This window comes from Paroedura picta, chromosome 3 (genome assembly GCF_049243985.1).
Source record: "Paroedura picta isolate Pp20150507F chromosome 3, Ppicta_v3.0, whole genome shotgun sequence".
Classification (NCBI taxonomy): Eukaryota; Metazoa; Chordata; class Lepidosauria; order Squamata; family Gekkonidae; genus Paroedura; species Paroedura picta.
The window spans coordinates 146,588,389-146,604,117 of record NC_135371.1 but is presented as its reverse complement, the minus strand read 5'-3'; the positions used below and the strand labels follow the sequence as shown (position 1 = coordinate 146,604,117).

General features: G+C 48.7%; 1 protein-coding gene across 5 annotated transcripts in view; it reads right to left on the bottom strand.

Annotated features, from left to right (window-relative positions):
• CACNB3 (calcium voltage-gated channel auxiliary subunit beta 3) overlaps window positions 1-15,729 on the bottom strand; it is a 39,248-nt gene that overhangs the window by 15,206 nt on the left and 8,313 nt on the right. For 4 of the 5 annotated variants that reach the window (XM_077328491.1, XM_077328489.1, XM_077328490.1 and 1 more), the window contains exons 2-4: window positions 8,485-8,607; window positions 6,549-6,671; window positions 1,476-1,591 (exon numbers count right to left, since the gene is read on the bottom strand). In XM_077328491.1, the coding sequence (XP_077184606.1) occupies window positions 1,476-1,591; window positions 6,549-6,671; window positions 8,485-8,607 (362 nt within the window). Of the gene's footprint in view, window positions 1-1,475; window positions 1,592-6,548; window positions 6,672-7,820; window positions 7,962-8,484; window positions 8,608-15,729 lie in introns of those variants that run through there. The other variant, XM_077328493.1, reaches the window with a different exon arrangement.

The window sequence follows — 15,729 nt, the reverse complement described above, 5'->3', positions numbered from 1 at the left end:
AGCCACCATGGCTAGAATGGAGTCTCCCCATGCAGAGGCTGACACAACCCCTGGATACCAGTGGCTGGAATCCAGCCCCAAGAGCAGCTCTGGCTTCTGAACTCCTGCTGGTGGGCCTCAGGGGGCCCCTGGGTGGCCCTTATGGGAAACAGGATCCGTCCCTGTTTAAGGCTTTACGAGGCCCATAGCACCAGACCCAGTTTAAGGATTGGCAGGGCCCCAATATCTAAGGGGACAATTGTATAAAATGGATTTATAAGCTGACCAGGCGTCCCAGGTTCCGCAGGACAATCCTGAAAGTTCAGGATTTGTCCCGTGTCTCGGGGCATCCTTGAAAAATCCCGCTTTTGACAGTGCAAAGCGGCTGCCAATGCGGCCGTTCCTGCTTGCTGCTGCGCCGCCACCCGTGCCTCTCGCTGGCTTCGACGGGCAGGAACGGCCACATCAGCAGCCACTTCGCACACTCTCCACTCACCCTGAATATACGAGTCAAAGTTGTGAGTCTGACTATCGCCCGCTTCCCCCTCTTGCTAGGAGTGGTTTCCCGTGGCGCCACGCATACGCAGAACGAACCCCGCCCTCTTCCCATGCGCATGCGCATTCATTTGGTGCCAGTTTCGGGCTGCTGAGGGGGCAGGAGCGGGTCCGGCTGCGAGGGGGACAGGCGGTGCCAGAGGACCCTTCCTCCCCCCTCCTCCTTTTCCTCCTGGGCTGCAGCGCTGCTTCCCGCCCCCGGGGAAGAGAAGCTGCTCTCCTTCGCAGCGGGGCCAGGCAGGAAGCGGAGCTGCTCTCTGGAGCCAGGTGAGAGCATCCAGGTAAGGTGGAAGGGGGAGGGAGCAGAGGACCCCCCACCAGCAAAGCCCACCCGCCTGCGCCTCCCCCCCCCCCCCCCCGTGTCCCGCTTTACCATTTTGATAATCTGGTCACCTTAACCTTCACACTTATGCACCTTGTGATCTGCACGCAGGCTCAGTGAGTGAAGTACATGCTCAGTTACTAACAAAGCATAAATATCATGCCTTTTTCTGGTCTGCAAGCTGTGTAAACCAACCATACAGCACCATGGGGCCTCTGGAACAGCAGGGCACTACTGAGACAAACCGCTTCTGAACAGGATGCTGGACTAGATGGACTGGGGTTCTGATCCAGTAAGCCTCTTACGGGAACAGCAACAGGAGAAGGGCTTGAAAGAGCTCCAAGTGGCACATGTGGATCTGGTCCAAGTGCTTGGTCGGGCAGGGGTCACCAAAGACAAATACTGGATTTCCAACCATTTATTTTTATGGATGCCAACCCTCAAATTAGTATCACTATCACAGGGACATGCAAATTAAAGAGATTCACTTCCCCCCCCCCTACAATGGAAACTCTTTAGATTAAGGGGTGGCAACCCAGTTTCATCCCAGAGTTTCATGCCCCCAGCCTCCCCCCATCCCTAAAGTAAGGTCCCTTCTCCCGCCACTGTTCTCTCTCACCTGGCCTTCTGCTCCTGCTTCAGCCGTATAGCCTCCAGCCGCTGTGGGCTGGGGATGAAGGCAATGTCTCCCCCCTCCTTTACTAGCCGCCCGATCCACCATTCGTTGTTGTACTTCTGAAGAGACAATACAGGAGATGGTAATTTACATAACGGTGGGGTAGAACAATTAAAGAATTCCTTTTTCTTGTCCACCCTTGCAAAACAGTCTCTCTCTCTCTCTCTTTCTGCCTAGTAATATATGGATATTTTATTTTCTCTGACTGATATGGAGCCCACTTTGTCCCAAACACTCACATTCAGTAACATATACACACACTGCACAACTCTTGATTTATAGTCATTACTAGCAAGAAAGCCCATTGCAAGCAGGAATGCAATGGGCACTAGGACCCAGGGAACACCGGGAGTTGCAGATCTGTATGTGTGTGTGTCTCTCTCTTGCTGCCTGTAGTGTGCCTCACAGCAGGAGATAGAGCAGGTAATGAGGGCTGGTTTGTAGGAGGGAAGCAGGGCTGGTGTGAAGTTTGGGGCAGCTGTCCCTGTGTCTCTCTCTGCCTCACTCACAGCAGGACCAATAGGAGGGAATGACGGCTTGTGTTCGGTCTGGCAGGGCTCTGTGTGTCTCTGTCTCTGGCGTGTCTGAGAGGAACGTCGCTAGCATCCAGGGAGGGAGGGCAGGAGCTGTAGGGGCAGGGCCAATCAGGGTGCAGCCAGCAATGCTGGCTGCACCCGGATTGCCCTATTCCCTGATTGCCCTATTCCAATTTGGGCAGCCGGACACGTCCCACTCTCCAGGCTGTTTCACAAATATATAGAGGAACCATAGATAAGAATACCTCCTTGCTCTATCCCACACTATTCCTGTGTAATTCCTATTCAGGATTTCTTTTTTTATAAACATGTAGTATATATATATATATTTATTTAGAGTGAATCAAAGAAGCAAAAACTACTGCATATTACATATTACAAAATTGCTGTTTAGAAAAAGGATATACATCAAGCTTATCTTGTTCATTTATAGCATCTTATAACATAGAGAGCCAGCTTGGTGTAGTAGTTAGGAGTGCGGACTTCTAATCTGGTGAGCTCGGTTTGAATCTGCGCTCCCCCAAATGCAGCCAGCTGGGTGACCTTGGGCTCACCACAATACAGGGCTCTCTCAGCCTCACCCACCCCACAGGGTGTCTGTTGTGGGGAGAGGAAAGAGAAGACGACTGTAAGCCGCTTTGAGCCTCCTTCAGGTAGAGAAAAGCGGCATGTAAGAAGCAACCCTTCTTCTTCTTAAAGTTACAGACTTCATGCTGCATTTTCCCCTTAGTTAGCATATACAGTTCCATATTCCATCAATTTATTTATCCAATCTGTAATATCTGATGGTGATTCTTTTTTCCCCATCTTGATGCATTATAAATACACTAGTTTCAAAGCCCATTTATAAAAATGGCGATAAGGGGGAAGGGGGAAGGAGAGAGGAGGGCCGCGGCAGCTTACCTGTTTGTCCGGCGGGCCGTTGGCCAGGCGCGCAGCCTGCTCCGTCGGGCAGTTGGGCAGGCTTGTAGCGGGGAGGCCCCGGCAGCCGCGCTCCGCGCGAATGCCAGGGGCTCGTTGGGGCGGCGGCCTGTTGCGGTGAGAGGCGCTTTGCGCCTCTCGCCGTGTCAGGCCGCCGGGCCTTGGAGGGAGTCCCCAGCAGCCGCTCTGCGCGCGACTGCCAGGGGCTCCCCCGGGCAGCGGTCTGACACATCGGAGGCGCTTCGCACCTCCAACGCACCAGGCCAGCGGCTAAGGGAGCAACTGCGAGCCGCGCTGCGCGCGGCTCGCAGTTGCTGGGGCTGGGAATCGGAGGGACCAATCGGCAGGCGCTGCGCGCCTGCCGATTGGTCCCTCTGATTGTCTGTTCGGAGGAAGGGTCCAATCCTTCCTCATCACGGACACATCCTGCTCTAGAACCCCTTAGCCTTTTATTTAGTCCGTGGCGCCCGCGGCGCCACAGGCGGTTTAAAGATAATGATATATTTTTATTTCTATCCTGCCCTTCCATATCACTCAGAGCCAATAACAATAAAAACAACATACACGTTAAGAAGTTAAAATTATTTACAATTTTTCTAATGTCCCCCAACTAAAATTCCCAGAATGGTGGGCAACAGTTGGGAAGAAGACAATCTTCCAACTCTCCTGGTCCTCCCAGCACTTCTTGGAGAATGTTATTTTAGGCCTTGACCATAAACCTGGTGGAATAGATCCATCTTGCAGGCCCTAGCAGCTGTTACCATATTTAACACATTCATTATATATTTTAATATTTGCTTTCATATTTAATAACATACATTTTGGATCCAACACAAATTTAACTTTCAATATCTTTTGCATCATGAATCACAGTCCAATATTTCCTTGCCTTTTGGCAGGTCCACCACATATGGTAAAATGATGCATTTATATTTTGACATTTCCAAAAATTGCCATTATAATTCTTGCAATGTCTTGATGGGCAATATAGCACCTGAAAAACATTTTATATCAATTTTCTTTTAACATATGGCATTCAGTAAATTTCATCTCATTAACCCACAATCCCTCCCAGTGGTCTATGCTTATATTCTTTCGAATATTTTGAGCCCATTTTATAGTACAATATTTAATTTGTTTTATTTTAAAACCATACTTGAATAACAGTATGTAAATTTTACCTAACAAATGTTTTATAGCACCCGTTATCAGTTTTTCAGAAGCATTTTTTCCTCCTAGCTGTCCGTATTCTTTCATGAGTTGTTCTTTACATTCTGATAATAAATTAGCCAAGGGATATTCCTTCCTTGTTTCTCAACCATTTGCCACTTGTTTATTTTCTCTTGTTTGCCAAAAGTTAAATTACCTATTTTCTTCCTTGTAAAATGAAAATGAACATTTATTAAAGAGGTCAGTGGCAAAAGTGATAAGACTTAATCTCTCTCTACACTTAAACTATATACTTAGCAAGCTGTCTCTTACATTTACCTACTGGTTTCTGGATCATTCTGAGCTATTTCCTTTCCCATCAATAATTACGAATTCATTCTTTAGTATTCACTGTCTCTAATGTAGAATTACTTCCTTGAGGGTTGATGATCCAGTCTTGTTTATGTAAATGAATACTTGGGGATGAAAGGCCTCTGCATTCGTTTTGCTATCTTGTAGTACCTCAAATCTTCCTCTTGGTTTTTTTGCTCCATTTTATATGCATTTATTTATTGATCTTTGCCAAGATTCGATAATCATATCTTCAATATGTATCAGTAACATCTGAAACATTTTTCCCTATTTTGGCATTATATTCATTTTAACTGTTACTATCCTTCCTAACCGAGAGATGAAAAATTTTTCTCATCCCTGTATATCTTCAGTTATCTTTATCCAAATTTTCTTTAAATTTGTCACTTTGATGTGTCACATTCACTCTCAGATATTTCATTGTTTTTTTAACTATTGTGCATTCCATTGATTTTTCTATTAATTCTTCCTCTTCCTTTGCCATGTTTCTGTTCAGGAATTCCAAAAGCTACCAAAGGTCCCTAATTCCCTATCTCACTTTTCTCAACTTTTCAGATACAAAACGCTTGATCAGAGGCCAGCTTTGCTTCTACAACTCCTTGCCCACAATCTTGCACTACTAGTCACTCCTTCCCACCCCACCCCCAGCCTGATCCCTATGACATTGTAGAACGCAGGGCTAGTAAAGCACAGTCATGTCGGGAAATGACAGCTTGAAACCTCTGGAGGAAGAGAAGACACCAAGGAGAAACCAGAAGAAGGATGAGGAAAAGAAGAGCATAAATCCCCTGACACATCTAAAAGAGGAGCAAAAGCAAACTCATGATCTGAATCTGTTGAGATAGGGCAGAATAAAAGTCTAAATGATAAATAATGCTGCCTTATACAGAGTCAGATCACCAGTCTACCTATGACAGTATGGTCCTCACTTGACTATCAGTGGCTCTTGGACCAGAAGCCTGGAGGTTCATAAAGAAACAGCAGCAGGGAATGAGCTTGGGAAAGAAGCAGCTTGGTTGCTAGAGAAATGCAGGAGGGGGGGGGGAGCTGTCCCTCTGGCCTGCCAGCTCCCCTGATGGCTTTTCCCTACAGAGAGGAAGGGGCCTTCCCAGGACTGGTGGGGCTGCTTGACTGCCCCTCCATATGTACAGGAGGGCTCCATCATCCTCTTTCTCAGGAGTGAAAAGGCAGCTTGACCCCTGCCTTGAACAAGACTCCTCAGGAATAATCATAGAAACATAGAGTTGAAAGGGACTTCCAGGGTCATCTAGTCCAACCCCCTGCACAGTGCAGGACACTCACAACTACTGCCCACCCACAGTGACCCCAATTTCATGCCCATGTGATCCCTCCACCAAAAATCTCCAGAATTCAGCCTGGCCTGGAGGAAATTCACCTACCACCCCACAGTGGCAATTAGCAAATCCATGAGTATGCGAGGAAGGGCTACAAGAGACAAACATTGGCACATCCGTTCCTTCCCACCCACCCACAATCTACCTGTTCATAAAATCAGCATTTCTGACAGATGACTGTCTAGCCTCTGCTTAAAAACTTCCAAAGAAGGAGAACCCACCACCTCCCGAGGAAGCCTGTTCCACTGAGGAACCGCTCTAACTGGGCTGGGGAAAGTTCAGAGCCCAAGAGAAGAACTTTCCCCAGCCCAGTTCCAAAGCGTCACTCAGCAGGCTAGAAGCCCAAGGCAAAATGCTCCTCTCCACGGTAGCCTCTCCAAATGTTTCTGGAGTCAGTCAATGTGGTGGTGGTGGAGAACACAACCAGACACCCCCACCTGATTACAGCAATAAGGCTGTCCACTCTGGGTTGGGAAATTCATGGACAATTTGGAAGTGGAGCCAAGGATGTGTGGAAAGCAAATTCCAAACCGAGAACATACTGTTATTCCCTATTGCAGTGGAGACACATAGACAAAACCCCCACCAGTGGTACTCTATCATGGAAATGGTAGTGCCAGACATGCATGTCGCTGCTTGAAACCCAGGCATCCTTCTAGTCCCCAGATTTAGGCATGTCCCACCTCTTTGATGTGCAAGAAATCTTTGGCTTCAAAGTTGATGGCAGATCCCTGCATGGGACACTCCTCATCCAATGCACCACAGTAGCTGACATTGGTACGAACGGCAAATGCGACTGGCTTGTGCTTGGGGTAAGAAAACAGAGATGGGTGTCAGTCCCAGGTAGACAGCTGGCTTTTGCACATTTCATCCCAAGCACAAATGTCAAAACTCGATCATCAACATCATGGGTGGCCCCAGAGAGCACAGCACAACACAGCCCCCTACAACCCCTGTCCCCTTACACTGAACTAGGCTGGCTATTCCGCTTAGCTGAAGAAAGAGGTGCCAGTTTTGTATATTAACTGCTGGGTTAATGTGCCATTTAGCAGTAGGGTGTAGCTTGCTTGAAGGAGTCATCTGAGCAAAGGATTCTGGGAGGCTCCCACACCCTGACTCAGCCTGACCTACCTCATAGGGCTGTCGTTGCAAGGATAACAAGGGGGAGAGCAGAATGATGTGGTAAGTCACTTTGGGTCCCCGTCAGGGGAAAAGGGAGTATAAATATATAATTTTCCAATCTAATCTAGCTAATGGGGGAGGAGGCTGGGATTATTTTTTGCCATCAGGTTTGATTTTTGAATCAGGAGGTTGAGAAAGATTTAATTTTAATTTTAATATATGCGGGGTTTGCCAAGAGCAGCAGGGAATCAATCAGTCAAATAAACGGATAAACAAAATCAGAACTGTCTACCAGACTATATGCCCCTCCCCCATTCCTCAAAAGCCCTCTTCAGCAATCCCACTTTATGTGCCCTCCTGGAAGGCGGCAAGGCAGGCAAGTGACTAATGTTCAATAGGAGAGCTCCTTACAAGGCTGGAGTTTGGGCTGAGCCTTTTAGAGCTGTACTTAGTGGGGTGGGACCACAAGCAGGTGTCGTTAGGAGAAACGTAACTGGGGTTCATGCTTTCAGAGCATGCATTGAGGAACCCCCCTCCATAACAATGGTTCTCTCGCTCGCTCGCTCTCCTTCCTCCACTGATGAATACCATTCCAGTGTATTAGAGAAAGGAGCCAATCAGGGATGAGACAAAATTGCCCCCAGCCCCAATTTTTGCGGTTTCAAGAAAGGGAGACCAATACGGAACCAGCCCGAAGCAGCTGAAAAGCAAACCGACCCTTCCACAAACAGCCAAAGGAGTTGTCATCTCCCCTTGGTAGTAAAGACGTCTCATTTCTGAGTGGCACATGACCAAACATGGATGTATGTTCTGAAAGATAACCTTCAACTTACTTTTTGGAATGTGGGATGACCAATTTATGGTGGTGGGAAGCGCCATCAAATCACAGCTGACTTATGGCGGCCTCATAGGGCTTTCGAGGCAAGAGATGAACAAATTGGGTTGCTTGCTCCTGGTTGCAAAATGCCTAGCCATTTTGTGGGTGGAGCCTGAGGAGGGCAGGGTTAGGGGATTGGGAGGGAGGGAGTTTAGCAGGATACCATGCCACCAAGTCTACCCTCCAAGGCAGCCATTTTCTCCAGGAGAACTGATCTCTGTAGTCTGGAGATCATTTGCAGTTCCAGGAGATCTCCAGGCCCCACCTGGAGAATGGCAACCCAAAGGACGGAGGTGGTCTGCCATTGCCTGCCTCCACACAGCCACCCTGGACTTCCTTGGTACCTCTGAAGTACTGGCCAGGGCAGACCCTACTCGGCTCTGAAGATATGATGAGACGGCACTAGCCTGGGTCATCCAGGTCAGGGCAATCCACTTTTTTGCCACCTGTATGAATATTCTTTACTTCTTCTCCATACAAGTTTTTCAGAAATCCCCCATTAATTAAAAATCATCAGAGCTCCTCAGCAAGGAGCTCCTTCATATGCCCAACTCTGTTTCATACTGCAGAACCCTCTACCTGCCCAACCAACACCAAGATCACATCCTTCTCCTCCGTACCTTGGCCTTCTCGAGCTGCTGCTGGGCTTGGCTCTCCACTTCCCGCTTCACACCCTCACGTTCCTCCTCTAGCGACACGTCAGAGTCCAACGACGGACGGCTGGTATAGGAATCAGCTGAGCCCTGAAGAGATGGTGAAAACAGACTCCTGATTGTGCTTTTTGGTATTGGGAGGACCAGAAGCATCTCCTCAAGCATCACTAGCTGGGATTCAGTCATCAGTTCTCCCCAGCCGATCAAAAGGATTCACAGCTACAAAGGCAGTTTTCACCAGGAATTTAAACCCTGTACATTTGGACTTCAGATACTTCCTACCTGCATCACCTGCAAGCCACAACCCAGCCCAGTAGGATCCATCTGGTGGCCCAGACCAGGAAGCACCTGTAGTGTTCATAGGGCTGCCAGGTCTGGGTTGGGATTCTGTGGGTGGGGCCCGGAGAGGTTGGGGTGTGGGGAAGGGAGGGGGGAACTCAGCAGAGTAGATTTGCCATAGACCCCACCCTCCAAAACAGCCATTTTCTTCAAAGGAACACATCTAAGTCATCCAGAGATCAACCACAATAGCCAGAGATTCCCAGGTGCTACCTGGAAGTTGGCAACTCTAAATTCTAAACCCTGTACCCTATGCAGCTTACCTTAGGCCTAGCAGCTTACAGCCACCCTGAAATGCCAACTATGAGGATATTAAATCTGAACTTAAGTAATGTACTGCACAAGCCTAACCTTGGAAGGCAGGTCTAAATCGAAGCCATATGACCGGCCCAAGATCATCCAGCAGGCTTTACGGGGAAGAATGTCTAAGCAAACCTGATTGAGCATGCTAATGCTGGGGCGGGAAAGGCATCCCCAAATCTTTCCTCTCCCCCAAAAAGCAAAAGAGAAACAGGAATGCCCCAGGGATAGGTCAACAGAGAAAGCTGATGCACGTGAAATTAGAACACCCCTACAGTATCAGAGAGCCTATGGCCAAGAACATTTTGTTCTCCATCTGGGCCGTACTCCTATTACATTTAACAGCAACTGGACACCAAGAAACAGAGCCAAGGAATCTTTCCCTTTCACATACCTCTAAGTTAGGTAAAGATTCCACCTTGAAATTTCTTGGTGTCATGCTGCTCTTAAAGGCACAGTCACCACCAAGATAAAACTCAGTAAATTACAAAGTGCCCAGGTTCAAATCTCACTTTGGCTATGAACTCACTAGATGGCCTCAGTGCGCATGCGTGCACCCACACTCCTCCCCTAGGTCTACAATAGGCATACAAACAACCTGACTTACCCTTCAGGAATGCTGCAAGGTTTACTGAGGCAACATATGTGCGAAAAACACTGAATACTGGAGCAGTGCCACAGAAATGCTAAATCTCACAATATTGCTGGGGTCTCAGCCTCCCCCACCCCCATTCCTACCATACCACGATCTTTTACCAATTGTATTGTCTAAACCAGTGGGCCCCAACCTTTTTATCACCGGGGACCAGTCAACGCTTGACGATTTTACTGAGGCCTGGGGGGGGGGTAGTCACCACCGCCTGAGCCCCTGCTCCGCTTGCTTTCCCGCCAGCGCCCCTTGACTTCCCACTGCCCACTGAGGGGCGCTGGCAGCAGCAGCTGCGCAGTGCCACGCTGAGGGGGAGCCCCAGCCAGTGGCAGAGTGGCAGGGCAGCCCCCGAGGCAGCAGCCGGGGAGGACGAGGAAGAGCCGCAGCCCAGTACCAACTGATCCATGGACCACTTTAGCCCTCACTCCCCACTGTTAATGGCAGCTCAGTCCTCACATGAGCATTTCCTGACATTCAGCCTAACCTCCTCTTTGTCCACTTTTGGGAAGCCAGCCACAGCCTGTACTGATTTTTTAAAAGCCTATAAGGCTCCCTATATTTGAGCAGGAATGGTAAAGTGCTGCTGCCAGCAGGACTAGGCAGGGAATGTCCATCCCTTTCCTAGAGAATTAATGTGCTGAGAGGGAGAACTGAAGCTTTTCATGGCACAGAGAGAAACACAGAAAGCACAGAGAGAAACAGTGTCACCTGATAAATGACATCCCGTCACACCTCTAGCAAAGGGACAGGCCAGTTTTCTTCAGGGTTGTCGGCAATCCCACTCTGCCAAAAATGGCAAAGCTGTTGGGGTCTCCTGACTCGAGTCTGCCTCTGAAGCCCAACAGGACACCGGCGTAGGATCATGAGGGAGTTTAAAGAAGTGACAGGGTTGTGATCCAGAAGGGGAAGAGTTAAGGAGTAAGCAGCATTCTCCTGCCTGCCCTGTCAAAACTGCTGACAATGGGATTGCTAGTCTTGAAACCTGAGCCAGAGCGATTGCTGAGATTGAGCCTGCAGTGGATGCAGCGGCAGTAACAGCACCTTCAGGGGATGCAGCAGGTGCCAAGGGCCCAAAGCACTTCACCCACACTGTGCCCATAATCCCCATTACAGCCGTATAAAGTGCGATTGGAGTGGACTGGCTCTTCCAGAAAGGGAAGTTCTCTCTTGGCAACTCTAAATGGGGCCCCAAAGGATTCTGGGAAGGGGCCATTCAGGAAGGCCAAGCCAAACCCTTTGCAGACCCTTGCTGCTGCTATATTATACAAGGCAGACTGCTGTTGTGCTTTCTAATTATTGCACAAGAGGGAGAGCTGAGCCAGTTGCAGGGGCAGCCTCTCTCTTCTCTGCAGGGCAAAATGCCTCTGCCTTGTGCAAATCTATTGCAAATCTATTGAAACGCTTCTGAAAATCCACTGAAAGCTCCTGCTGCACTTGGAACCTGACGGTTTGTCTCAGATGCCCGTAATCCATTGCAAAGAAACAGGATAGGGGGTTGTTGAAGGCAGAAGTCACAGCCGTATTCCCTCTGCTTTTCCTGTTGTCATAGATTAAGATTCCCAGCCCCAGAAACATTGACAGCTGAAGGATAATGTTTCCTCCTCATGTTGGTGCTCATTCCAGCTTACCAGCAGGCCACCACAAAGGTCTATCTCCTCTTGGAAACAAGTGTTTTCTTGGACAACTCAAAATTCAGAAAACTCAGGACCTGAGATTCCTAAGACTTTACTGATCCAGAGGCAGCAGGAAGATGTTTCATATTCTTAAAGTCTCCTCCCATGAAGTCCACTTCTTTGCCCCCCTCCCTCCAACACCTTGGCAGCCCAGTGTGATGCTGAGCCAGTGCAGGGGCTGAACACCAGACTTGGCATCCCCTCCCCTCTGCTGCGAGGATGGTGGCGCTCTCCAAGGAGGGAGGGGAATAGGAGACAGCACCACAGCAACGCGAACTACAGGGCGGGTGCGCCAGTATCAGGGACTGAGTAAACACACTGGCTCTTCGGCACAAAAGCAGCAAAGCCACAGGGAGGGGCTGACACACTCCAAATGGGTGTGGGGAAGGAGAGATGCTAGAAAGCACAGTGTTGGTGCAAGTCCTTCCCATGAAACAGCATGAATTCTTACAAACGATGGCCACAGACAGGTGCATGTACACCCACCAGAAAGAGAACACCAAATATGGATGAAACAGACAATGCACACGGCATGGATAGGAATGAGGTGTGTGCCAAGTGGGAAATCAAGTGTGGAAGGGAAGGGTGCAAATGGCAGACAGTCCTTTGCCTCTAAGAGCATTCGCTCCAATCCATCGGCCAGGAGTTCGGAAAATCTTTTATTCAACCCAGTGGTCTGTCCACAAAAGGGGCAAGTGCTCTCTGAGGATGACACGGCCACATATCCCACAAGGTGGAAGCATGAAGAAACTTCTCTCTGCTTTGGAGAAGTCGCTGCAGGTCAAGAAGGGTCCTCTGAGGTCAGGAGGGACCTCGCCCCCTCACACCGAACAAAAGAAGTGAATAAATGGGGAGGGGATGTAGCTGGAGGGAAGGAAAGGGGGCTCCTGCATACCCCTGGTGTAGATAAACATTTGGCCCTCTCTCTCTTGCCAGGTTTAAAATTTTTAAAGGAAGGGGCACAGTCTGCCTGGAAACTCTTTTTACTAATCCCATATATGATTCAGCTCAGGTTACAGAAAGACACTTTGTATATAGTTTAAAGTTCTCATAATTGTGTAAGCTTCATGTTTTTAATTTCTTAGCCATCTTAATGACTTTGATGAGGGCAGAAACGTACATTATACATTTTGTAAATTAGTTACATTGTAGGGACCCATAATCTGCTTTTTAATACAGTATAATGTTTACATTATTATTTCCCAAGAGAGTTAAATATAAAAGGTCAAAACATTTGAACTGGCCCATGTGCCAAAAAACTTCACAAGCAAATTCCACCTGGGCAGAGGAAATATTGTCCGTCCTCTTGCTCCCACTAGGCACTCCTGCCATTGTTATGATTGATACCATGACCAACGTTCCCTCTAAGTCTTTGTTCTTACTGAACAGAGCAGTTCGCAACCTGAGTAGAATATAACTGGTCTAATCTTAGAATGGGAAATGCAAGAGCCTCCCTGGCTCCAGATTGCTGCTGAGCAGGACATCCTGTGTTAATGAGCACACAAAGAGCAGGGATTCCCAACCAGGGATCCATGGGAGCTCAAGAGGGAGGTCTACAGCTTTTCCCTCTTGCCTTAATGCAGGGGTAGTCAACCTGTGGTCCTCCAGATGTCCATGGACTACAATTCCCTGCCGCTGGCAGGGGCTCATGGGAATTGTAGTCCATGGACATCTGGAGGACCACAGGTTGACTACCCCTGCCTTAATGGACTTGTCCACAAGCTAGGGAACTAGCCACCTCTGCCCAGAGGGCTCAGCAGGTAGGTAGTGGGTGTAAAAATGAAAAGGGGGGGGAGTTGGTTGTGACGTGGTATGGAGGGTCCAGGCTGTCTTCTCCGCTCCTGCCCTTCTTTCTGGCATACATGAGGCAGAGCTACTGTAGTAGTAGTAAAGGTCGGGGGAGGGAGCAAAATAAGGGTCCCTTCTGGTGAAGTCACCTCCGGGGGGGGGGGGGGTGGCAGGGAGGCATGACCAGCTGACATCACTTCCAGGAGTCCTCAAAGCCTAAAAATATTTCAGGGGCTTCTCCACAGTCAAAAGATTGAAAAAGGCTGGCTCAGGGGGACGAAGTCCTTGTATTCTGAAGCAGTTTTGGAGATCCTGGTTGAAGTGACATCCTGCCATGCACCCTCTGCAAATCATAACATCTCCAGCAGCCCTCCCCCTCCCCCGCACCCCCATTGTGGTGCTGTGGGTGCCATAGCCCCACCAACACCATTCTGGTGCTTGCCAAGTGTTTTTATAGGAAGTGGACAAAGCCAGGTAGAGCTTCTGCCCAGCAAGGTTCCCGATTGCTATTAGAGATTTGATTGGCTGTGCCAATTTTGTTTTAAAGTGTTGCTCTAGCCATAGTTGCCACCAGGAAACAAAGATCTGCTCCGGGTTACTAACGTTAAGCTGTGGCAGTCGCGTTGTGGCTTGCTCTGCCTCCTAAGACAGAAGTTTTGTGGCAGCCATTTTATTTCTGTGCCCACTCTGCTGTGGCAGGATCCCCAGAGTGCCTGCAGGCTCAAAAGGACTGGAGACCCCGACCTACAGGATCAGCAGGGCATTTTTAGAGCAGGGTTCATCACTAGGCAACCCCAAGGGAAGCATGGAAAGCGGTGGGGGTATCTAGCATTGTGGCTGGCTCAGCAGCAGATGGAAGGGCCTTTTCCTTCCCGGTGGTACTCCAACACCCATGCTTCTTTCTGCTGGGGAGATGAAGGAAGGATCACACCGTGCTGGAAGGAGCCAGGTGTGAGGCATAGGAAATATAAACAGCTGCAATGTCTGGAAAGTAAGGGGGAAGAGAGATATAAGGGGGGCGGGGGAATGGGGCACCGTCATGAAAGCCAGCAGGTGGGAACAGAAGGCAGCCTTACTGGAATGTGATATGTTGTGGGGACAGGTTAGACAACAGTCACGGGAGCTCTAGAATCCAGTGCCAGAGGGCGGTACACAATTCCCTGAAATACATCACTTGGGAGAATAATGAAAACTGGCCACGGCAGCAGCTGCAACCAATGCTCAAAATGCACCCTTTCACATTGAACAAAAGAAAGGGGAAGAGCCCAAAGTGATCAGGAACAAAAAGAAGAGATTATTACTACCTGCTTACTTTCTGTTTTCTTTCCTTGATGCAGCACACTTAGATCACAGTTTTGGAGCTTCCCAGCATCCCAATCTCAAACAAATATTCTTTAATCCTCCTACATGAAGCCTTTCTTTAGACTCAGTGTAGTCTGCAGTCAGTTCATGGCTACTGAAACAATGTTCCCAGGCAGCCATGAAGTGATGCGTCCTGGCCTCCTGGGGTGGCGGTTCAAACACATGTTGTCTACGGAGAAACACTAGGTTTAGTTGCAGATGTGCAGATCTGCTTTTTGGTCAGAAGCCGCAGGTGGAGGGGCTGCTGCTTTCGTGTTTCAAAATGGCTGGTGGGGAAAGGATCAAGTGTTTCCTTTCCACCACTGCTCTGCAGCTCTCAAAGCATGTCCTTTAAAGTCAGAGTCTCTTTACTCACATTTGTACGTATCATATTGTTTGCCCTCATTGTAAAGATGGTCTGCCAGAACCAGACTCCCTCAATCCCTAAGGTTTCCTGACGGCTGGAAGGGTTTCCCAAATGAGAGTGAGTCAATTATTTTAAAATATATTTTTAAAATTTGTAAAACATTTATGGAGTGGCATGACCATATATGGCAGTGGTTCTCAACCTTCCTAATGCTGCGACCCTTTAATACAGTTTCTCATGACCCAACCATAAAATCATGCAAGTGTTCTTTCACAGAAATTAAACTGAAACTGACCAATGGCGTGAAGATCCATTGTTCATGACTGTATATAATTTTTTTCCCCGGGGTTTCTCAGTTCAGCTCTGCCTCTTGTCCCACCATGCTGATCTCACTCTTTTCCGCTGGTCCAGACAGATGAACCGATCTACCCTGCAAGGCTGTTGTGTGGATGAGATGGATGAGGAGCCATGTTGGCCACTTTGGGACCCCTGTGAAAGGGTTGTTCGACCCCCAAAGGGGTCCCAACCCCAGGTTGAGAACCACTGATATATGGTCATGTAGACCTCCCATCCTCCCAAAATGGCCAAGGATGGGCCTGTAGGAGGTGTGCAGGGAGAGGCCCTGGGTGGGTGTGTACACAGCTATCCTTCTCAACTATATTCTGCATGATCTTGCCACGTCTGGGGCTTCTCAAAGCCTGAAGAATGTTTCTAGAGTTTCTGAATGGTAAAAAAGTTGAGAAAGTAAAAGAGCA